The 26,525-nt window shown below is 32.3% G+C and overlaps 1 protein-coding gene across 10 annotated transcripts in view; it reads right to left on the bottom strand.

Annotated features, from left to right (window-relative positions):
- Positions 1 to 26,525, bottom strand: part of Sarm (sterile alpha and armadillo motif) — a 95,450-nt gene that overhangs the window by 21,728 nt on the left and 47,197 nt on the right. Inside the window, exons 1-2 of one of the 10 annotated variants that reach the window (XR_014426004.1) lie at positions 9,322 to 9,514; positions 7,517 to 7,716 (exon numbers count right to left, since the gene is read on the bottom strand). The exons of 4 other annotated variants lie outside the window; for them this stretch is intronic. Coding sequence is in view for 2 of the 6 variants with exons in the window: in XM_083045507.1 (XP_082901633.1) it covers positions 7,517 to 7,609 (93 nt within the window). In the remaining 4 variants the exon portion in view is untranslated. Of the gene's footprint in view, positions 1 to 1,005; positions 1,100 to 7,516; positions 9,237 to 9,321; positions 9,515 to 17,470; positions 17,571 to 26,525 lie in introns of those variants that run through there. 5 more of the 10 variants (XM_083045507.1, XM_083045514.1, XM_083045515.1 and 2 more) reach the window with 5 other exon arrangements.

Raw genomic sequence — 26,525 nt, forward strand, 5'->3', positions numbered from 1 at the left:
GGGCGCGTGCAATACGCGTGTATATGCGAGAGGCGCAATATCCGGCATCTTTCGAGGTAATATTTAGTATCGCATAACGATTTATTCTCTATCGATTGAAAGAAAAACAAATCCGATTCAACGATTGTTTAGTGCAGGATTTCGGTTTAATCTTTTACAGCTTCTAAAATATTATCCACTGTGCTTCAATATTATGTTATTATTGTCATAATATATTGTATATAATTACAAATATATTTATTATTGTACGCACATATAGAGCATAATATATTATTCAATAGATAAGTATTTAAATTGAATTTATTAAATAGAGAAAAAAAGATAATTCTGTAAACACTCAGCGCTGAGAGATCAACAAGAATCATTTTGAATGTTCAAAACTAATAAAAACAGAGAGAGAAAGTACATACTTCAAAAGTGGATAGTACATCTTTAACTCAAGAATCTCGAGTCTTTCCGATCAAGTGGGTTAAAATAATATTTCAGCTACAAAATGCGTTATTTCCTTCTCTCTTTTTCTCTCTTTCTTTTTAAAGATCGCATATTTAATAAATTTAAATTAACGAAAAAATTAATAAACTAATAAACTGAAAAAGTATAGAGTAAATTTAAAATTTCGACTAATAGATTTAATGAAGTGTCAGGTTAGGTTTGGTTTTCTGGAGTTTAGGAGGAAACCGGAAGCTCCAACCGCGTATCTTTGTACGCGCGAACGACCGGTTAATGTGTCGTTCCCGGACAGCTGACACAGTCTACTTTCGAGCGAGAGAGAAACGAAAACGGACCATTTGTCTTTAATAGCGCAGCGTGCAACTATCCCTAATTATTTCACGAGCCTTGTACAAGGCGGGAAAGGATCCTGTCTGGGATCGACACCCTCAAATATTCTTAAACGCTCGAATTCAGGAGCATCAGAGAGACCTCCGATTTTCTTCCTCGGAGCTCTCTGATCTTCCTGCGACGCGATGATCGGTAATGAGAGAGAGGAAAGATAAAAATGCGCACCCAGCTGACGCTCGCTGGCGTCCGTTCGCCACGTAGTCCACACGTAGTTCGTCCGTGGCGGCGACAAGAGAGATTCACGACGATAGGAGAGGAGAGGAGAGGAGAGGAGACTCCGAGGACAAACGGACTGCACGTTGTCGTTGTTACGGGTCGGCAACAAAAGAGCCGAGGTCGCGCGAATGGATAGTACTACGTCGCGTACCGGCGACAACTGCTGGCACGAGAAACGAAAACAACACAACCCCACGATCGAGATACATCGCGCGCGCCGGTCGCGCTCGCACTGAAGAACGGCGTTACCGCTCGTGCGGCGCGACACGCGGGTCATGTGACCCTCGTCATGTGACCCTCGTCACGTGACGCCGCCGCCGCGCGCGCACGTGAGTTAAAATGACATTGGAGAACACGGTGGAGATTTAAATGGTAGCGTGACAAGAGTTTACGAACTTTGCCTCTTCGCCTCTTTTTCATCTCTCGTTCAGAACAAGGCTTTAAATTGAATAATTATATTGGAAAGAGGTTTAATAAAGCATTAATTAAATGGATCGAGCAATAAAATATTGGTCGAATTAAATTAAAACGAGGCTGATAGATAATCAGAATAGAATCTTGCTGCAAATGGAAAGTAATTCTAAAAAACAAATAAAATAAAATTTTCTTCTCCCTTCATTAAATGTGTTGATTCGTGTGTAAAAGTATGATACATTCGGAGGTTGAGCTAGCATAAGAAGTATGCGGAATCAATAAAATTCACGCGTGCATTTGAAAAAAAATTAAAATAAAAGATAATAATATTAAAGAAACGTTCTAATTAATGCCACAATTCCGGGAAGCTTGTTGTTTTGTAAAAACAATAGATTTTTTGATCTCGATTAAGATGAGAAATCGCACGCACAAGTGGGACAACGATAAGTGCTCGTTTCCCAGAACGACGGTGACGAAGAGACGACGCTTTTTGTCAGCGTTGTCGCTGCGACGTTATGTAAGCAGCTCGTCTCTTTCCCTATCTCTCTGGCCGACAGTGCATCTGTTGAAGTACTTTGCAGCGAGCCACTTGTGGTAGAAAGTTTACGAAAGAGCAATTCTAGCAGAATCGTCGAAGAACTTGCCGCTTCATTCATTTTTCTACGTCGCCTTTCATTGATCTTACCGCGGAATGATAAATGCGGAACGTGCAACATTTATGACTTCACAAATTATAATACAATGTATGTTCTTATTTTATTGTCGTATTAATGTCGTTCATATTCATTATATTATCATTCATTATATAATTTTTAATTAAGATTCCGTAGAAAGTTAAATAAAATCTGCGGCAGTCAACGAATTAAAAAAAAAAAAAAGAAAAAAAGAAAAAAGGACTACGTCGTTTGAAAGAAATGGAAATAATTCTTTAACATACTCCGATAAGAGAAAGAAACAAGATTGAGAAAAGAATAAAATTACAATACTGATTACGTGTTTTTTTAATGAGACAATACATGACCCGCACGTGACAGTCCTTGACTGATTTATGCTCTAAAGGAATGTCGGATCTTTCTTATCTTCTATTCGAGGAAGGGTACAAAGCACCGGTCAAAAAATTCTTAGTCAGATTCTTTAAGATATCGAAAGTAAACATGCGGTAATTTTCCTCTATCGTCTATGTATTTTGCTGCCTAAATTCCTTCAAAATTTTTACTTTTAAGATTCTTCGGATTTCCCAGGAAAAATTTGATCAAAGTTTCAGTAATTCAAAAATTTGAACAAATTGATTTTTGTACACACAATTATTATATTTTTTTTTGTAGCGGTAAACAAAATAAAAAGAGAAGAATTACGCGAATATTGTGACATGACATTAACGATGACATTCAGCTGTTTCGTTATTTCAGATAAATCATGTCACAAACTTTTCAGATAATGCATTACAAGACCAAGCTACGATGAATGCAAAACGGCATTCACTTTATTTGCATCTTTTTCTCTATCTTTTTTTTTTCTCTCTTCGGGAGATATAAATAATTACCCGGAGCCACTTTGTCAGGGTATCCTTGCGCGGAAACCGCTTAACTCAACCACCATAAATCAGTATCGACCGCAAAGCATCGTCCGCGAAGAAAGAAACCTGGCATTCCGTCTGCGGAAAAGAGAGACACAAAGAGCGGAATGCGGTCCGGCGAGGTGCGTAAGGAAACTCGTAGCCGCGGAATTTCGGCGAAATTATACCGGGTGTACTCGCGACGCGCAACGAAAACTTCATCATCACATTTACGCACAAATATGATGCCTCGCGTTTAGTATTATTCCATTTAAATGTAGTTGATATAAACTATATTATTATTAATATAATTTCATCGATATCTTGATTAATAATCTATATAATTTTTCATTAATATCTTTAATCAACATTGCATTAATCTATAACAATTATTTGGTGATGGAATTCAACCTCCACTAGATATTCCATCTCCAATTCCGATCGAAGAGATTCGGGGATTATAGAATCGGTCAGCGATTTCGATCCTGGAATCTCGAGAGTCCCTCCTCGAAGTTCAAAAGCACGATTCTGATATTGAGGCTCGTTGAATATATGCGGGCACGAAGGAGGGCCTCGATGGTTCGAACGAACTATGTGCGTGAATATATTTCACGCCTCTGGTCGCGTCGCGTCGCAGCAGCCACGCGCTCTTCGGCGCCGTTTGATTTATGGCGGCCGTAAATAGCGTTTGCGAGTGGCTTTTTCCTGTGCCCAGCGGCAATAACAATTTAGAACACGCTGCTTAGCCGCAGCGTTGCTCACGCTTTTGCTCGGGATCAAACTCACTCTCTCATTAGCCGAAAGCTGTTCGAGTAATTATCGATATTGTAAGAGACCGCGATGCGAAATATTTCAAAAAATCCAAAGTTTTGAAAATTAGCATTAGATAAAATCGCGGATTTTACTATCAAATATTTATAACATATAATTATATCCGAAATTATATTAAAGAGATTAACAAAATATTTTGCTTGAATAGAAAATACCAAAGAAAAGATTTCTCCTTTATTCTGTCTCTATCTTGACTGTAAATAAAAATTATGTCTTTATTGTTTTAAAACACAATTTTATTTCCACTTATTTTTTAAATTTTCTTAAGTCAATTCAACTTTCATATATTGACTGCTTCTGTTTTAACGAATTATTCGAAACTTTTCTACTTTACGTATTCTACTTTATAACTCTGTCTACTGTGATGATCACAAAGTTTTCTAGAAATTCTTTGAAAGTTTTTCAGAGAAAAAGAGCAATGAGATATCTCGTTCTTATACGCAATTATTATTTTATTTGTTGATCTAAGTTTCTCCGTCTCAAATATTACTCATTATTTGGCGTTACTTGTACTAAAATTTCCCCTATGCGATATGTTACACGTGTAATGCCTTAAACAAAGGTGCCTTGTGTCGAACGTTGAGAAGAAACGCGTTTCCATGCACACGTATGTACCACCAATTATGTGCGGCATAAAGGAGGCCAGCTGTTAAGATTATTATACCACGAATTCATGGACGCGTTTAGTCGCCTTAAAAACGAGTTTCGAGTTTTTAACTTTAAAACAAACAAAAAAATTTAATTTTATATCGTTGATTTATTTAATTTTTATATTATTTTTTCCTTATTTAATGTATTTAGTCTTATTCGATATATATATTTTAAAGATGCAAAGATTGTATACGTAAGCATAATTAAAATGTTATTATGTTATTTATGCTATAATCATTTTTGTCATCTGTCAATTATCTATTATTCGATGTTGCCAATAAAAGACACATTTAAATCTATCATTGTCTAAATCTCATTTTTATTCCTTTCTCATCTTTAAAAATAAAATTGAAATATAAAAATCAAAGATATAAAATTAGATAATTCTCTCTTATCAATCGTATTTAAAAATGAAGAATAACAAAGATTTGATTGAATAAAAATCAAATATATGCATAACTATACCGAAATGTGTTATAAAAAATTATCTCCGAATTGATTCAATCATCTCTAAAAAGCATAAGAAAATAAAGGCTTTGTAATTATTCCTTATCTTTTTCTTATATAAAATTTCAGATATATTTATGATACTTAAGAATTAATGAATCTCTCGCAAAAGTCTTTGTCACCTCCTTGATATCTTTTGCTAGAAATAAATGTCTGTCCCTTTCGATAAACTTTCGATAAGAAATGCGATCAAACGCAAAGATTTGACGATTGACCGGCAGATGATTTGAGATTGACATGAATAAACAAGAAATTCTTTCGAGTAATCCGATGAGTCAGACAATGGAATGACTAATTATTTGATATGTTGCCGAAACATCAGTGATACAAACGTGCGTTCAAAAAATACGAAGCACGCACAATTTCTCGAGTAAATTCATCGTCATCGATAATAAAATTTCAACAAATAGATTATACGCGTCGTGGCTAAAAATAGTTGACATACTTATTATATACACCTGACATTTCCGCACCGTAAAACATACTCGCGAACTTCATTGTACCTGATAATGCTATTTGCGATAAATGTGATGTTATCATCGCTATTATCGGCGCTCACGCAATAGTTAAAAGACAATAAGAATGCATAAATGATATAAATAAGAATATCATCATAAATAAGAGTTATCTTATGACAAATCCGAGTTAAATAAAATAATATAAATTACTATAAATATAAATAGATAAAAATTGAAGAAAATACAAGTTTTCACTTTTAAAATTAATTTTTCGGAATATCATGACTTTTCTTTAAAAAAAAAAATATTTTCTTTATAAGATACTTTATATAAGAAAAATGCTCTTATCAAGTGATTGACTTATTGGAAAAACGATTTATAAACGTGGATACTCATGAAAAGCTCGTGAATTGTTCCAAGAAGAATGAAAATGGAAGCCAAAACGATATGCTGAGACGATTCATTACTAAGAAGTGACTATTAACACATTTGAAAGACTTTGCAAGACATTTATCTTGCGTCGCGACGCTGTCATAAAGAACGTCCAAGATGGTTCGAAGAATTTGCGAAATGCGTTTTAAGTGCGTTGTAAAATCCGATTACGAATACTATTTCCAAGCTTCGAAAAACTATCGTCCACCGTAACACGTATATTTATCACATCTTTTTGCAAGTATTTTATTTTTAGAGAGTAGTATTTTTTATAAAATATTTTTTTCTTTAAAAACTGCTAAAATATAAAATTAAAAAAAAATTTTATAAGAATTTTGATGAAAAGATTTTCAGAAATATTATCTTTTTAATTCTCAATTCATGGCAGTGTAAATGAAAAATATTACTACGCTAAATTAGAATTTGTTTATACTTTACTTTTATTTTAAATAATAAAAATTTTGAATCTCTTTATTATTCTTTTTTATCTAAATGAATTCGTGATTTTCTAATAATATGAAATAATATAAATCATATAATATTTAATATCTTTTATAGATACTTGTCATGAGAAGCAAAAAATAATTTGCTGTATCTAATTTAAATGCAATGTAAAAATGTGGTACTAATGGCACTCATTATCATTAGTTTTTGTAAGCATAACATGTAACAAATGGTTTCTTTAGTTCTTCAGAGCTTCTTGAGAAAATCTTAAATAAGAATATAGTATATTATCATTGCATGCGCATTCATCATAACAGATATTCCATCAATCAAAATACGAATATATGTATATTCGTGTTGAATCATTTCGATTTATTCATTAAAGAATTTCCAGCATTCATTCGTAATAACACAAGTTACGTTTGTAAAAATGACGCAATGTATGATTAATTTTATCGTAATTGTTTATGCGATTCATTTGTAAAAAAAAAAACACTTTAATAACACATTGCAATACTTTAAATTGCGATACACGTTCTTGAGTAAAAAGCCTGTGTTAATTATACTCTTTACTTTCCTAGATATACATCCGTCTAATTTCAGATGCAGAAAACATGGGGGAACGAAAAAGCGAGTATCGGGTATCGATATGTTTCGAACTCAAGTCGCGAGTTCGATCGAGAGGAGAAATCGCCGGCAGTCATCACACAATCAACAACGATTAGTCATCGTGTACACGAGGAGGACCGACCCGATCTCCCCGCGCATTCGCACGCGAGTACACGTGTACGCTCGCACGTGTCGACCGCTGGTCATCGGTCGGGAGGATTAAACCCCCCCTCGCGAAGATGCAGCGACATAGAGAGGTCGATCATATGTGACATCGTCCGTCATTTTAGCACGATGATGTCACATGGCGTCTCTCTCACACGCTTGTAACGAATCGTGACGGGACGATGTGACGTGATTGAATCGTAAACTGAATCGACAGCGGTGCTCAATGACGCTTGATACACGAAAAGAAAACAAAACTCGAACCGGTTAAATAAGGAGAAATTATAAAAAAAGTATTCGTCGTAGTCTAATAATTTTTTTTTTCTGATAAGATGTGGAAAAAATATCGAGTAATGAAAATACGAAGTATGTATGTGTAATTTTGATAACTTACTGATTTTAGAAAAGCACCCCTGCCCTTATATACAGCGCCATGTGACTTGCTCCCATGCTTGTGCAGCATGTTTAATCCTCTATCGACGCTCATTCATGAATCGGTCAATGGTATTTTTGAGGAAAAAACACTCGGAGAAATTTGCGATGTACTTTCACTCTTTCACAGTTTACGCTTGTTAATGTTTATTCTCGTGAAGCCTGAATGAAAGAAATTTTATGTAGATACTCGAAGATTATCTCTCACCTCTATTATCAAAATTTATTTAAATTCTTTCCTCATCGGTCATAATAAAATTAATATAAGAAATAAATAAATAATGCGCGTGGAAGAAAGAAAGGATATTATATAAATTTGGCTCGAAAATAATAAAATTAATATTAAATAATTATCTCGGTTCTTTTTGTCTTTAATTTTTATTGATTGTTGAACATTTTAATTAATCGATAGCTCGTCCTAGCACGATTTATATAAAATATCAGCGTTGACGTAAGAAAATGCGGCGAGACAAGTTTCCCACGATACACAAGATCAACGCATAGAATGATTTTTCATAAAAAGATATCTCAGTAAGCTGTAATTTATTGGCATAAACGGAGGAATGACGATAAAGCGTTCTATATAAATCATATTATCGATCTAACCCGATATTCGATCCTCCGTAATTTCTCGGAACGTCTATTGGACGAGGCTTTAAGATCGCGGGAATTTGCTCGATTAATTCCTGAGATGATGTCGGCGATGTTTTATCGGCATACGAGCAAAGCACGTAATCCCCGATAAGGTCGTTATCGCGAGCAAGTTCCGGTGTTTCGAGATTAAATATATAATGTATGATTAATCTTGTGGGAATATATATATAACATTCCAAAAATAGAAGAGCTTAGAAATAGAAAAGTATTTTCTAAATTTTTGAACACGGAAAAAATGAAAAGAACACGCCTCGTATATAATTAAAAAGACGAGAATAAATAAAATAATTTAAATAAAAATTATAAAGAATTAATTTTATTTTCTTTCTCTTCGCGAAACTATCATTATAGACAAGTTCGATATTCGGATTTTGGTATACGTAGTAATAATTCGTCGAAACAACTGTTTAAATACAGTGAGTTGTTTATGCGCGAACAAGAAATTCCCGCAATGCGAGTCAACATTTTTTCAAGTGCTTCGAAGAAACTAATCTTTAATTATCACGAGCATAAATCGCGATTCTCGATCGACATACAGTCTCGATAAATGTGTCAGTCAAACTCTGTTCAATTGTACTAATCGCGTAAATAATACATATAAATAAATTATCTGTAATGTATTTTATTTCAATAAAATGTTCAGCGATAAATTTTAAAAAGACCGAATGCCGAGCGTATACAATTCGATCAATGAGAAGAAAACAAAATATTCTGTTTTGTTTTCCACGAGGAAGTCACGTAGTCTTCGGTGCCATAAACGACGACGAGTCTTGCATATACATATAAAGACGCATCGAGGATGCGTTTTCGTCTCAAGAATATCTGTTTTTTTTCTTTTACGTGACAATGAGATGCGAATTTTCACATAATCATCACGATACGCGAGACTACGATTCCGCAAACAACTATTTATCGCGAACTTCGGCACTATTTAATTAATGCAACACAAGTGCATTGCCACAGCCAATGTTAATGAATATTGAAATTAATTATCGGATTGCAATCTTGAGATAAATCCTAACTATTATAATATATATATATTTTTTCTTTCAAATATTTTCTTCCAAGAATATTAAAGTAATTAGTAAAAAATAAATGACGAAAAAACCATGCCTGTATGATAAAATGGCAACATTTAGAGATGAACACGTTCGCGAAAAAACAGTCTCGTGGAAATATAATTGTTGTTCACCGCACGGAATTCACGAGTGCACTGTCGATATGTTGGCGCGATCTCTTGATATCGTATCATCGAACCGATGATTCACACATCCGTTGTCAACGGAGTCGGCGCGTCTACTAACGATGACGAGGAAGAGGAAGACACCGCTGTCGTCGTGACGACATGGTGGCGATCGGGGATCAGCTGATCTCCCGTAGAGGAGGAAGAGAAAGAGATAATTGTTTGGGGGACGAGAGAAGTCACCTAACATGAGGAGGCAGTGGTGGATTCGAGAAAGAGATACCTGAACACTATTTCTTTGATTTATTTTACAATAAAGAAAATTGATAAAAATAAAATTAATAGAAATATCAAAGCTTACTATCTTAAGAAATTATGAAGAAATTATAAATACGATAAATTTTTAAAAGATAAATAAATTTATCTAGTTTTCTCTATAGCTTTTTTTCTCTTTTTCTCCCTATTTAACTTTAGTATTAATTATAAAGCGAGAGCAAATTAATTTTCGAATTTTTTCTACTCATATCAACTACCCAGCTATTCGGATGAGTTGGTCCATTCTTTCGATGATGATGTAATCGCAACCGTACTACTATCGCAGCTAATCTTTCAATTGTATTTGCATTTTGATGGACTGTAAATTTGCCTGAATCTGCCATTCTGAATGGAGGGGCCGTCGTAATAGCGACACACGTAATAGGCAGTTTCTTCCGAGAATCGTACGTGCGCGAATGATTCATCGCGTGTGTAGCTGAAGAGTGGAAGAGGGGAAGAGAATGATGATGTTCTCGGTAAAGGTATTCAGTGTATAAATACGGGCAAATGTGCGGCCGCTTCGTCGAAGAAGTTTCCCGAACGCCTGTCGGATTCGCGGTCTAATAAAACGTCTCTGAAAGTGGGACTTCCTTTTAGAGGATATTTATATGTTAACGAGAGAATGAGAGGGAGAGCAAAATTAAATTCATGAAAAATGATTCTAGAAAACAAAAGCATTTTTTTCTCAGTAATTCCTATTTTTTAGAATTTTTTTCATGCAAATTTTATCTCGTAATTTTTTTATAAAAAAATTCAGATATTATTTTCAAATTTTATATATTACTTGTTATATTTTTATATTTATAATTATATATAATATGTGATCTTCACTCTCTTAATTAATTTTCTTATATCTTTATTTATTTATTAATTCATTTTTCTGTTGTTATATATTTTTTTCCAATATACACTCCGCAATTTGTAATTTCATATAAGTACATTGAGAATTCAAATGCGATTTCCGCATGATTCCCGATATGGTATTGCCATAAACACGAGCGGCGCTTCGTTAATCATGTTTTATTCCCGGATACCTGGAATCGCGGACCGATTAACGTTATTCCTTTGCTCATTTATATTGTCGATGCAATCCATGTCGAATCGATAGCGACACAACCGCGTGTAATCAATACACGCTACATAAAGCTATATAAAGCGTCAATATTGGCACACAAATCCACGTGATCGTTTCCTCTTATTAACCAAGCGTAGCTACTACGCGAACAGCCACTGGTCCATTCATTCAACCGATGATGTAAGAGAGTGATCGTAGTACCGCGTGCCGTTGAATTGGACGGACAAAAGCAAGATAGTCAATGCGAGATGCATCATCGATGATGCAATTGCTATTTCGACACACCCCTCGCGTTTCATAGATTCAGAAATTTCTCATAAAAATACGATTTTTAAATGTTCCTTATTTTCAACAGAACATGTTTGTGTCCATTTAAAATCTAAAATCTAAATATATCTAAAATTTTTAAAATCTGATAAAATTATTTATCATTTATTTAACTAGACTTTTAAATGTGATAAATATAAAATGTTTCCGAGAGATATTTAAAATATAATATATTAAATATTTAACATAGATCAAATATATATTAATATTTTTATTTATTTTTTATTTTTATATTAATTTCATATTATTAATTAATTTAATAGAGTAAAAAAATATATACGAAATCTAATGAGATATACATTCTGTTATAAACCGTGTATTATAACGAAATAAAAATTAACATTAAATTCATAAAAGTATGTATATGATTTTTCCTTATTATTTATATAAATGTTTATGAAAAATTGTATTATCTATATGCATGTGTAAAAAAAAGAGAGAAAGTTCCAGCTTGTTCCCGACGTCCATTGGCAATTCAAAAAAGTCGAAGCCCTGAACTTGGACTTGAGAAAGACGACTAACAAATATGTGTCATATTTTTCAACGCGACTAGTTTTAATGACTCACTTTCGAGAGTCAAGGATGTCATGATTCTTGTTAAAACACGATCTTTAGAAAGTCATAAGTAAGTCATCGTTTATCCAACGAAATTTCTAATGTTATTGTCCAGCAATTTTTTATTTCGATCAAAACGTAACGAAGATATCTCAGTGTCGCCTAATGTATAAGCGAACGAAAGAAAAATTGAGCCCCTTAAAAATAGAGTTGACTCATCTACGAAGATGAAACATTTGGACATTCGCCTCTCACTTCCAAAAATATGACTTACGACTATTGACTTATGTCTACTTTAAATATCTCGTATCGATATCGATAAATAAATATCTCTACACAGCCAACACCTCTCTGCATGTTGGAACAAATTTGACAGACTGAGATATGTAGGTATACATACAATATTAAATATAATTTGTTATAAATTTGCAAACTTTTTTGTAAGTAAATTGCTTTGGTTACCAAATATCGATATATTAGAAATAATTATAAATTGTTAGGAGCAACTGTCCACATAAACTTCAATGAGCTGTCAATATAATGGCAGCTGTATGGAGCCAAAAATTGGCATAAATATCCGCGCGATAAGAGAGAGCCGAAGATTAAAGAACTCGAGAGAAAAATGGAAAGATAAAATACCCAAGTATACAGCCGCTTCTTCGGATCGATTGGTCCAAATAGTTCGCATAGCATCCGGTGCGTCGAACCTCTTTCCCGCCAATCTAAAGATCGCGCAAGCAGACAGGTGGAGTTGCTCTATTAGGATGCCGGACTCTAGGGAACTCAAGGAGATATACCTGCTTTTCTTTTTTCCGTTGCCGCGCGCGAGGCATTTACCGTCTCGAGAATTTTCATTCCTAGATAATTATCTCTTCGATGTATCGCATCAGCTGACGTAAATATCCCTCCCTTCCCAGTTACATCGCGCTCGTGGGAATATATTTTCTCCCTTTCGCACAAATGAATACGATCGCGCAATACTGCCTTTATCGCAGTAATATAAATAATAAATTATAAATAGAATGTATAATAAATAATTAATAAAAAATGTAAATAATAAATGGAATAAACGCATATGATAAAGAATGAAATTATATAATAAATATATCGAGTAAAAAATAATATATATAAAAGTTATAATAATTAATTTTACTTTAATTATTATATAAAATTACTGATAATTATTTTACGGTTATTTACTTGTTATTAGTAAATTTGCAGTTCTTGATTTTCATAACAGTGCACTCGAAAAAAAAAAAAAAAAAAAAAATACTAAAAACGCGATATATCGACACGAACGTATATGAATTTTTGAACCGTACACGTATTTGCGGGATCTTTTGCAGAAACTTAATTTAATCGTCGTGCGTGTCTGTGCTGATTTAAAAGCGCATAAACTTCCTCGCGGTTGCACTCGTTGCGTCTAAATCGAGATGCACTTCAATCGACCAGTAAGTCAGCACACATTTTGCAACTGAACTTGAACACTCGACGAAACCAATGTGCATCGCGAAAATAATGATGCAACAGTCATTCGAATAACGCAAATATAGTATATCATAATAATCTTTTTAATTTTTCTCTTGTTTCTGCATATTTTTAAATTGATTTTTTAATCGATCAACTTATGTGTAATATAAGTAACACGACGTAATGATATATAACGAGCTTCATAATAACCGGTCACACGCGTAACTCTATCTCGTCGCGAGGATTGCTATGATTCACGGTTTCTTATCGGAGGGTACTTGTGTATGTAGTTTTCTGCGAGACAGTGATAAGGCAGACGCGCGAGCATGAGAAGGGGAATAATATTTTCATTCGTGTCGCTATTTACGGCCAGGGACTGTAATTCTTTCGCGGAAAAAGATGATCCGTCTAACGTGAAGCTCGTTAACGGGCGAGTCGCGAGGCGCGAACGAGAGAAACTGATTGTGAGTGAGTCATTAGACATTTTTCTATTAATTACCTCGTCACACATTGAGCAACTTAATTACTATCGTGAGCGATAATATACATTGTGCATTTATCTCGAATATTTGCATATGCAAGAATTATTTGTACTGACATCTCAATTAGTGATCAAGTATTAATTTAAAGAAAGATAATGGATTTATTTGTTACTTGTAATTTTCTAAGTGCTGATAATCTGGTTACCTTTTTTAGATTAAAACCAACAAATAACTATAAATAGAAATTATATATCAGAAATTGGAAAGTTTTTTTAAGCCACTATAAATTACAAGGCTTGAATCATCGCGATCTTGCGAAATATGTTCTCTTTCTCTCTCTTGTTTATTAAATTTTTTTCACACAAGTAGAGCTAGTATACGAGTTTGTTGGTTCGTACCTGTGCGCAGGTGATCGTACGAGTTGTCAGGTCGATGAGTCATACGCGCGTATCTCTGAGATATCTTTGCATACTTGAGGAGAGACGAGTGATTCATCTCGATAGGCGTCTCTCTTTCTCTTTCTCTCTCTCTCTTTATGTGTTATCTGTCATACTAAAAATTCATCGCAATCGCGACTATGCAAATACGTTGAAAATACGCATTATGTCATGGCTGGGGCGGAAATCATTTGTTAATTACGTATTTATCGATGAACCGATAGCAGAAATCTTTGTATGTGTGCGTGCGAACGTTATACGAAAAAAAAAAAATCACGTAGTATATTTCTGAATATGTAAATATGATATAAATCTCTCATATTGAAAAAAAATATTGATGTTCTACAATTAATCCTATATAATTTGATGTCTTAATTAAATTTTAAATTTAATTTAGAAGGCCGTGAAAAGTCACTGCTAATTAAAACCAAAAATAAATTTATTGTAATCATAATAAGATCGATTTGTGCCGATCAATTAATCCTCAAATGCATATTAAAATTCAGAGAATTCGATAATTTCAATTATCAACCGATTCTCTCCTCCTCCTCAAATTCTTTACAATTTCTTCATGAAGATTCTTTAGAAAGCCTTGAGACAAATTGTTTTAAAAATTCTTTGAACACGTGAAAGACTGATATTTCGCAAGAGAATCGCGTCGCGAAATCTTCACATTAATTTCTAAAGATTGGTATCCATTGAAAATCACAAAACACAAGCTATGTATTTTAATGCATATTCCGCGTTAAACTGTTCGGGGCGATCGGGGCAGGCTTGAATGAACGAGGGAATGAATGAGACTCGTGAATCATTCGTAGCAGGAAGTTCAAGGTCGCCAGTTACGATACCGAGAGAAGCGCGCGCCTATATCGTATTGTGCGTTATCAAGAACACGCAATGCGTGCGGTCATTTGACATCCTTCTGCTTCGGGGAAAGGGTCAATCACCTCGGTTGTCAGCTGCAGAGGAAAGGGGAACGCACTTGCTAGTCGTATTCGCAATTAACGAGAAGATAAATTAATTCTCCGGAGATTATTTTGCAGGCATTTAATATATATATATATATATATATATATATATATATATATATATATATTATATTAAATATCTGCAAAATATGATCTCTGGAGAATTAATTTCAAAAGTATCTTGTGTAAAAATATTTTGAAAAATATAGAGGAATATTAAAAATATTATTTCAAGAATATTCGAAAAATATATCTTGGAGATATTCTTTAAAAATAAAAATTTCATTATCTTTTCTTATTTTAGACAACTCTACTAACTGTTATTAAAAGTACTATAAAAATTATCTATTTTAAAAGTATTCTAAAAATATTCTGCAAAAACATATATACGTTCTGTGAAAACATGCTAAATATATTTTTTCAAGATGAGAATTGGTAATAATTATCTTTTTATTTGTGACTAATAATAACTGGATTAATAACTCTTTAGAGAAATTTTGCAAAATTTATATTAAAGGAAAATTAAATTAATCACCAAACATGTAATATCCGTCAGAGATTAAAAGACGATAAAACGATAACGAAGACCACCTTTCACGTCGCGTGCGAGAAGGCAGTTGCTCTCGTGATTGATCTCGACATCATCGTGATTTTCAAAAGAGGCGAAGAGCGACGATAATATCGAAGGAGCAGAAATTCGGCCGCGGTGACTCACGGCATTCGTGAACGCGACATCGTGCATGGAAACACAGCGGACGAGACATGACACGCGGGGTACGCGGGTTCCCAGTTAGTCGGGGGGTCAGGGCAACCTCGACGGGGAATGCCGATGAGTCACGAAGGAATTCCAGCCGCGCGAGCATGGTTAAGCTCTATAAAAAAGAGGAAGAGAGAGAGGAAGTCTCGAACTTTTTTCCCTCAACCTCTCACCTCTAAATCGATAGGCTCGAGACTATTGCGTATCTGTGCATATCTATTCGCGTGTTCTGTTGACGATTCGCATGATACGTGATTGCACTGATTGCGAAACAAGGCTCTGATACTCTGCTGTTCTTTGCGAATATTTATATTTATATTACGCATCTATTACTTTATTATTTCATATATCTATTTTGTCATACATCTATCTTTATGTATACAGTTTGAAAATTTGTGTTTTCTTGTTAAAAACGGTCCCCGTTAAAATTTTTGTGTTAAATATTTAACACATTCATGTGTTAATTTAACATATTGCTGTTATGTTAATTGGACTCAAATGTTAAATTATTAAAACAACTAAAAAGAAGTGTAAAAATAACACAATGTATATCTATTTTTAATTTTACACAATAAATATGTTCCGTATTATTAGTGACAAGATTTATCTGTTAAAATTTACAGAAAAAAAATGTTAATTTTACTTTATAATATAAGTGGGGGTGATAAAATGTAAAATTAACAATTTTTTTAGTTAATTTTTACATTAAAACTATGTTAATTTTACACAAAATTTATTTTAAGTTTGTTTGAAGTTTGCATTTATTTTATGTTAAAATATTAACACAATATTCGTGTCACCATTTAACATATCCGTATTATGTTAAATTAACACAAAAATTTCTGTGGACCGTTTGGGACAGGTGATATTTGTTAAATTTAACACAAATTTTTGAACTGTGTATCTTTATTTTCTATTATATTTATATATAACGTTAATTAAAAAAAATAATTGAAACGATTGGAATATCATTTTCCGAGCATAGCCTTCTCAAACTTTATATTTCAAGAATAATTGTTTAATTATGTATGAATTTACATTTGAAATTACGCGTGTTACGAGAATAATCAGAAATTTTGATTCTGAAATTTGCAGAAAAAGATGCTTGAGAAATTCACGTTGACGCGAGAGATGTACTCGTGAAAAAGGCGCAGAACGCATCGTACTCATGGTGAGTCATCGCGACGACTTTGCGAAAGTGGAGTGCCCGTCTTTGCCTTGCAAGTCGTTACATTGTGCGTACATGACAGTAATACGGATCGCTGCACCGTTACGATGACCAGAAAACTACTTGGCCAATGAAATAGTCCATTAACTTTCACATATAAATACAACACAACTGAATAAAAAATCTTTTCTTGATCACATAAAAAAAATCAGATCTAAGATAAGAGATTAATATGATGAATCAATACGGTCTTAAGTATCAATTGTGATGTATTAAGCTCTGATTACTATCACATAAAATAAAACTCTGAACTCATGCTTCGTGCAAAAAAACTTTGCAACAAAGAAATATCTCTATAAATTCTTTTTTGAAAGGAGGGAGGAGGGGATAAAAATTATTTACGCACGTTCTGGAGATTATCTGACACGGTCTTTTGGAAAGTCATTCGTGTCGACGCGAAAAATCGGCGCGAATCGGCGAGTCAGTTAATCGCAAAAGGAATAAAAAATACGCATTTGTACAAACCCAGACGACAGGATTCGCCGTGGCACAAAGGACTCTCCGGCAAAAAACGGCGGAGATCCAGTCTACCGACGATTCAGATGGAAATTAAAGGAGCACTCACCTGAAACAGAGGAAAAAACGATACTTTTTTTAATCGTGCGACGAATTACAATATGAATAGATGAGACGAGATACATCGGACCCCTTTTAATCACGAGGCCCCGATGTTTTACGCCCACCGTGTGCCCTAGCTCTGCGGACGTCACGCGACGACCAGATATTAAACGGATTATATCGGCGATGGGAAGCACTTTCTGTACTTTTTTACTGTAGACTAAATTATAGCGATAAACGATCAGCAAACCGAAATTTGTTTACGATAAAATCAATTAAGCAGTAATAATATACCTGATATGTGTGTACATGAAATATGTCTATCTAAAAGTATAACATATCAAAAAGCAATACATAGGTAATATAAAAGAGAAATAAATATCATAATTATATATTTTACATATATTTAAAAAAAATCATATTAAAAATATATAAAACCTTGGAACTTTTTATTATATGTATTTGTGTGATTTTATATCTTTTAGTGTGTCCTTAAAATTTTATATTCACCATCTCTCTTCGTATCACGATTCTATATTCAAATTCCGGATAAAGCGCAATAAAAAAAAAAAAGAGATTATCGCGCGGCTGTATTTAAAAAGATGGTTGTACTTCGCCAAGACGACACTCTCGTTAATCGGTTTCTTTAATTGTGATTAATAAACACGCAGGAAAATAACGGTTGTATCGTCGTTTGCCAAACAACTCGTACATATTTAGCGGATGGCAAAAGAAACGAGACGATGAGAACAAAGAGACGAAGAGGAGAAAAGTGCGTGGGCGTCGCTAATCAGTAACGGCGCCATTCGAGGCAGATTATCAACCTGCGAGTCTTGAGGTGCGTCGATAAAAATATGCAGCAAAAGAGGTACAGGAAGAGGACGAGGGGAAGACCAACGCGAAATGAGATCCTGTAAACTGCCTACGATGTAAACGACCGCACGATCGCGCCCGATTACGTCAGGGATTCGCTGTCGTATTCACGACGCACATGCAACAAGACACTAGCTGATACATATTAGAAACTCGCTAACATGATTTGCAGCATCGTCAAGTATGTGTTTTACCCTTAAATAACGGAATTTAAGGGTACGATCGATATTATCAAAATAAAAAAATTTATTTTTACCCCCACAATAATAAAATAATACGATTCTTATGTAATAAAGAAAAATTACTGAAATTTTACGGAGTTTTGTATTATTTTCTTTAACCTCGGAGAGTGAAAATAATATATATGTAATTAAAAATTTTATGAATTATTGCTCTTTTTTTTAAATCGACGATCATAAAGTATATAATTTGATTTGTTACAGCAATAAAATGTGTATTTTCTATTTTCATCGAAATATCATTATAATTAAAGAAATCATTAAGTTTCGAAAAATCGATTGCTCATGGAGACGACGAAGACCAATTAACATTATCACGGGAAAAAAATTTATATGAAATGAGTTATGCAACACATAAGAATACTGATTTACTATGCAAAGCGCCTGCAGGATCGTTAGTCCTTACAAACTGCGAGATAGATGCGTTGCTAAATGATTCCTTCGTTCACAAGGACACTAGTCAATTGCTCTTTTCATCCGACTTATGTCTTTTACTGTCACTCTGCATTTAATATCGCTGATCATTGCGCGTATAATAAACTTAATGATGCAAGAAGTTCCTTCGAAGTAGCTTGTGTAATAAACTTTTTGAATCTATAATTAAAACAATTAAAGACATATTTAAATACGCACTTAAGCGCTATTATCAAGGATAATTAAAAAAAGATAGTATTTAAACTATGTAAAAATTTTAATCATTTCTATCTCTTTCTGTTTCTCTTATAAATATTTGTTTTCTAAATTATAATATTAATATAATTTTATGATTATTATGAATTAATGTTACTTAATTTGATTGAAATTTATCAAATCTTAATTTCATAAATAAATCGAACGCATTATAATAAATTGTCTCATCATGTTTCAATGAAAATAAATCAAACAAATTATTTTTCTTCTAAAAAAAAATTCTGAGACGTAGGAAGCTGTTTTATAATTACGGGAAAAAAATAAAATGCAACGCGAAAAGCGTCCTTGAGAAAAGCCGCTCTAAAATCTCGCGGTGGTTTTAGCATGCGTCAATATTATTACGTCCAAAAATAAATACGCGAAAACGTCGGCGAGACGTCTGAATTCCCTCACAAGTTCTATCTCGAAATATCGCGGCGAAATAATCGACCGCATTCCGTTATTACACGTGCAATTCTCGTAATAATTAAATGATCTGGGCGTTAATTGCAGCGCTAACGGGATGAGCTTTAAACTTATCGTTCCTTAAAAAAAACCTCCTTAAGCACATCTGTAGAAAAAAAAATGTCGGATGAACATGTACGCGCGCAACACGAGTCTAATTAATTAAGAATAACTTCGATAATATTTTCACGCGCAATTAAGCGCGGATTTACGAATATTCTCGATACAGTGTAAGTATCGATGCAAATAAAATCGTAAGTTTAAGCGGATTCAACTTCACAAGCTGTTATATCTTAAAATAAAATTACACTTGTCGGATAAATTAAAAGTAATTGATTTTTTCTCTTTAGCACAAGAATAAAGATGAATACTAAATTATCTTGAGATGTTTAATGAGATTAATAGATAAGAAATACTGCTTAAGTTTGGCATTTTAATTATTAATGCAATTAAAGGAAAACAACATTTTTTAACGTTGAAATTTGAATAAAAAATACAAAATTTAAAAAATCACGAGATTAATTTCGATAAATAACAATAATCATTCGTTTTCTCGCGTGATCGATCTTGAATCGTCAATGACAAATTTAGAAAGATTTAGATCAATTTGTCATTGACGATTCAAGATCGATCACGCGAGAAAACGAATGATATATATATATATATATATATATATATGAATGATATATATATATATATATTTCAAATATACATATATTTATAAAACAGCGTGTAAGTATTAAACACACGCATTATTAAGTATAATCGACAATATTTTCTTTTTTTCTGAAACCGATGATTCAGGAATAACATTTTCTCGAAGCTAGGGACGCGCACGTGTCGCGTTACACACGATTTGCGTGACATTTCTACGACAACAGAAATACGATTCGACGACTAGGCTATATGTCGTCAAGGTGATATTCGATGCCGCGACCGACCAGTCGGTTAGCCAGTCAGATTTACATCGTACCATGAGACGATTCCTATCCAATATATGTAAACAGCCATGTAAATATACTCATGTATAAATGAGGCGGACTCGTTTCTTCGGCAAAATTAATAATTTATTTAAAAATGCTGATTTCACAAGCGATGCAAAGTGATTTTTTTAAAACTGATTCCAAGATAAGATTTATTACACAAAAGTGACCTTTGAAAAAAAGAATATTTTGGTGACCGTAGATATTCACTATTTTTTATAATAAATAATTTCATAATTATAGATTTTATCGCTGCAAGATTATTAGTTCTGCTTGCACAGCTTTGATATTAATTGCATTAATAAATTGCTTGATAATTCGCTCCATCACATTTATGAAAATCGAATTAAATGTTTAACGATTGGATAATTTTAAAATATTGCGTTTATGTAAGCAACATTTAATAAAGATCAAGAATGCATATTAATCTTACAACACTATCTATATTATCGATCACATTCTTGCTCTCCTTTATATAAATCGGAAAGATTTCTTTCTAATATTTTTTTATTTTTTCCAAATATCAGATTATTTATGACATTAGAAGTACGGTTTAGTATATTTCTGAGAGAGAGAGAAGTATAATATATTCTAAATAAATTTTTGAAAGTTTTATGAGTCATCCTATTAATGCTCTAATTTAGCTTTCAAGCGACAATAATCATAAGTTTATGCAGACTCAATTGAATCAATCAGGAATGCAACAACTGCACTATGATCTTTGTAGATGTTGTTTGTCGATCTCTAGATCATCTCGATTATTATTTCATATTACAGTCACAAATTAAATGCATCCGGTTTCCGATCCGATACGCGGAAGAAGCTTATTAATGAAGAAAGCGTCACGTTGATTTTAAAAGACGCGATTAAATTCCCGGAAATATTTTCGGTGTATTATTAGTATATCCTTTCGAACAACAAATAAAGTAATAAGAAAGAAAGAGTGACTGCTTGTAATATGATATTTCCGTTGTACTTCTACCGAAATCACTTAGGAACGATAGTTTGTATTGCCCATTTAATTAATTGATTTCCGCTTTTGCAATTTTCATTATAATACACACGCACAATAATTCTATTGTATAATCATAAGAGTCAGAGAAAGTCAAACAGAACATTATATGCTAAATATAATCTTCCTAAATTTTAACAATTTTCGAATAAATTTTGTGCTAATCATACTAAAATTATACTCATGATCTTTTTTAATTTTTAAATTGCATATGAAAATAAATCATAGCGTTAAATTTAGAGAAACGTTTGCTGAAATAAATTAAACATTCACTCATAACTATAATACAATAATCTCTAAAGAAAGAAGATTTTATAAGTCAATAAATAATTGACTTATATGTATTTTATAAAACAAATTGATTGTTGATGAAGAACAATTCTCAATTCCAAATTAAAACAAAGATCTCGATCAGGAAAAGATATTTAAGAAATGTATATATTATACGTTTCTTTGAAGACGTCATACGAAAAAACAGCACTCTGTCTCCCAACTCTCGGCAATTTAACGCAAGTTATACTTAATGACCAACTGCTTGATTGTCTCAACGAGATTACTACCTCCGTCAATTTCTTGTTTTACACGTGCTCATCTCGAGGATACAGAATGAAAGAAAAGACTCTCGCATAAAAATAGAATTGTAATAAGAAAATTTAAAAGCGCAATTGTAAAGTATGCAATAATTTTCTAATAATTCAATATTATCAAATTTTCTAAAATAAAAAATATTTTGTTGTTGATTAGAAACTGATATTTATAACTTCTTTTTTTTTTTTCATATTATCACGTTTTAATCGTGGCGACTGTTGCAAGAACTATCATGTATTTGTGAGTTTTAATTTTATATAGAACAAATTTTGCATCACAAAAATTGATTAATAAAGAGTGAAATAAATGTATCTTTATATGTAAAAAATAATAACTAAAATCATACACATAATAATTTCAAATAAAATTAATGATTTTAAAAAATAGTTTAATTCGGCACAAATATAGAACAAAAAAAATCACAATTATTCCTTAAAAGAAAATATCCCGCAAAAAATGTTGGTCTAAATGTTGAAAAAACTAAACTTATATCTGCATCACAATAAATTTTATTTTTGCATAAATAATTTCCAGAAAGGCGAGATAAAAGTTAAGTTAATTAAACTTAATTTAATTTCATAATGATGTTTAATAAATGGATTTTCTATATTCCAATATTTAAATTTAATAATATTAAAACCTTTAATATTAAAATTTTCGCAGATGCGTGATTCTGTTAACGCTTCTGGACAAAGACAGATAACGAAGAGGATCAGAGAATGAAAGAGAGAGTGCAAAGAGAAAAGATCCGAAAGTGCCGCCTACGGAGAGCGGATGCCGGGTCGGCGGGGTCACCTCTCCAGCAAAATGAATCTTTTATGCCTCTCTTATACCAGAGTCGCTTTTACGGTGCTTCTCCGCGCGTCCTCGAGAAGCTCAGTTCTTTCTCCAGACTCGATAAGAAAAAGTTGATCCGGTCTGGTTCATCGATTAATCCGACAACTCAATGAGATCGGAGTTGGATTAAATCAAATTAAATTGTAGACAAGGAAAAATTTATGTAATTATTTGAGAGAGAGAATGGCAGATATTAGATAATTTTCATATAAATCTTAAATAAAATTTTTAATTGTACATAAATTTGAAGAAAAATTATTTAATTTAACAAAAGCGGGAGAAAAGATGGAATAAGGAATAATTTACCTTGAAAATATAAATACAAACATATAGAATATACTTGTACTGTGGAGTACTTTGTACTATTGCCTCTAGGACTTAAATTATGAATGACTGGGAACTAGTATGACAGGCTGAAAAAGGGTGATTTATGTAAGCCTCGGGAGGAAGCGGCCACGGCCTACAAAAATTCTCGGCTTCCTCCGGGCTATTTCGGACACGAGCCGCGACGGCGGCTTTCCTAATTCGAGGTCTCGCTTCGCGTGCATGGAAGAACGAAATGCCGCCGCGGGCATCCTATTCTCTCTTCCTCTCTTGCGTATACGATACATTGATATTAATGCCATCCCAACGGCCATGGGGCATTCGCTTAATGAGAGCGATCGTCGCTCGTGCCACGAGCCTTCCTATTATTCAATTCAACAATGCGACCCCACGTGCCCATGTCGCCTTCTAATTGTCTGCCAAAAAAATTCCTAGTCATGTCGTCAAGCAAATATAAACAGAATTATTATTAACAATTTTTTTACTGAAAATTATATACCTATATATTATAAGAGAAAATAAGGTTAAGGAATGTGTTATAACAAAAGGTTGGTTTGACAAGATAGGGAAAAATGAAGAGGATATAGGATGAGGAGGTTAAGAAATGAGGAGTTAGATAGAGAAAAAGGGGAAGTACTGTGGAAACTATAGAGAGAAAAGGTAAAGATAATAGAGAAGAATAAGAAGAAGGCTAGGAATAGAGATTAGGGACAGATAGATAAGAAATAAGTGGTAGGAGTTAAGTGGTAAAATGTAATCTGTAAAATCTGTAGAATATTAAACTGTTAAACTGTTAAGATGTAAATAAGTAAATAGGTAAAAGGTAAAATGTAAAAATGTAAAAATGTATAAATAAAAAAGTAAAATGTAAAAGATAATTTATAAACTTTAAGGGATACATCTTGGATTAGGTAAGGTAGGCAGTTAGGTAGAAATAGGAGCGATTGGATGAAAGAGGTTGCGCAGTATGAGTGGTATATAAGTTATAATTGTAAACCAAGTCCCACTTCTTGACTGTATGTTGAAGTGAATAAAATTATTATCTATAAGAGAAAATATGTTTTTGTATATTTTCTACTTAAAGCAATGTAGTAAAGTTCTGCCATAAAGTGACCCAAAAGAAGCGATAATCTCTAAATGGCAGAAATTAAAAGAAATGTTGTGATCAATATCTTTTCTCTTATTTGTATGATATAATAGAATATAAAGAAATCTCTCTCTCTCTCTCTCAATTGCTACGAATTTATAACTATAAAAAATTGCGTTTTATTATCACTTATTTTTTTATATTAAAATATATATATTATGTTGTATATATTCTCTATATATTAAAAGTATCATATATTATTTTCTTTAACTCATTGTTTCATTGTCATTTCAATAATAATACATGATGTACATCGAATTGTTATTAACAACGTATTACGATAAAACCGAATAAAAAACGGAGCATGAAGGAGACACTAACAAAGCCGAGAAGAATAAATGAGACAAATGCCTTTCTACGAGGAAATCACTCTAAATATAACGAGACCTAAATACAACGTTGCAGCGCGAAATTACCACAGTCCGCGAGAAAACTATTGCATATTTAAAGATACATCTCGTAATTTCTTTAATATATGTGAATTTCCACACATGTCTTCTCATTATGCAATTAATTCAGTAATATTAATACAAATTTATAGCTGGAGATATGAAGCATCTTTAATAAATCGTGATAAGTCAAGGTAAACAGCATAGACAAATTAATAGCCATAGAAAATATCTGAATCGAATAATCGATATGTTCTATGAACTAAATATTCAATAAATTTTATGGATAGTAACATATTTTTACATAATGCATTAGTAATTAATGTCACACAGATTACATGAATACAAATATAATTCTCTCAATAAATATTAAATACAACATATAAAAAAATGTTTAATTAATAATGCTCAGAAAATGTTACGAAAAAAAAAAAAATATTTAATATATGTATATTACATAAGAAGTTAATAAATATGAAAAAATTTCAAGATATTACAAAAATTCATTTATTTAAATTTATTTCTTAATTAGTGACTAAGTTAATTTAACACTTATTAAAAATTCTGCAAAAAAATTATTTCCATTAAGAATCCCTTTCTAAAAAAGGCATGTTATTGTTTTAAAATTTAATTAGTAAATTTTCGCTTTACTAATATTTTTTGACAGTAATCAGCTGATTAAAGCGTTAATTTGCTAATTCATTTTTAAAATAATGTTATAAAAATTAAAATAATAATTTTTATTATATACTGAGAGCCGATAAAAATATTTCTTAATTTAAAATAATAATGTTTTAAATAATATGTTATAATATTTTTGACAGTTATATATGTCAGCTGATTTCTGTCAAAAATATTAATCAAGAATAAGATATTATTTACAACATATTATTTACAGCTCATTATTTACAACATATTACTATTTTAATTTTTTACCATGTTATTATTTAAAAATTAGCAAATTAACGCTTTAATCAGCTGATTTCTGTAAAAAATATTTTTAAAAACTTTTTTTTTAAATATCATTCTTTTTAACAAAAAATCAAAGAATGACACGCGCTTATGTTGTTATAGATAGTGTTAAAAAAAGTATAAGCGATTTAGAAAGAAACTTCTTTTCTTTTTTTCTTAAATGAATAATACGACGATTCTATTTGTGACAATATCTCTTTACAATAGCGGCTTCTAAAAACGTCCGTATTTGATCAATGTTTAAAGCATACTATAAATAAACTAAGGACATTGAGATAAAAAAATAAAAGTATAGCCTTAGTTGCGAATGTATTGTGAGCACATACTCATAAAATATATGCACATGCATACACAGCGCAAATAAAGTATATTAGACACGTTTTTTTTCTCTCTCTATTGTTGATTCTTATACTAAAATATTGCTAAAAAAAAAAAAAACATCGGGAATGCTTTATCTATTTAAA

The sequence above is a fragment of the Prenolepis imparis genome, unplaced genomic scaffold, assembly GCF_030444845.1.
Source record: "Prenolepis imparis isolate NDT839.2.m4 unplaced genomic scaffold, iyPreImpa1.0 SCAF_9, whole genome shotgun sequence".
Taxonomy (NCBI): Eukaryota; Metazoa; Arthropoda; class Insecta; order Hymenoptera; family Formicidae; genus Prenolepis; species Prenolepis imparis.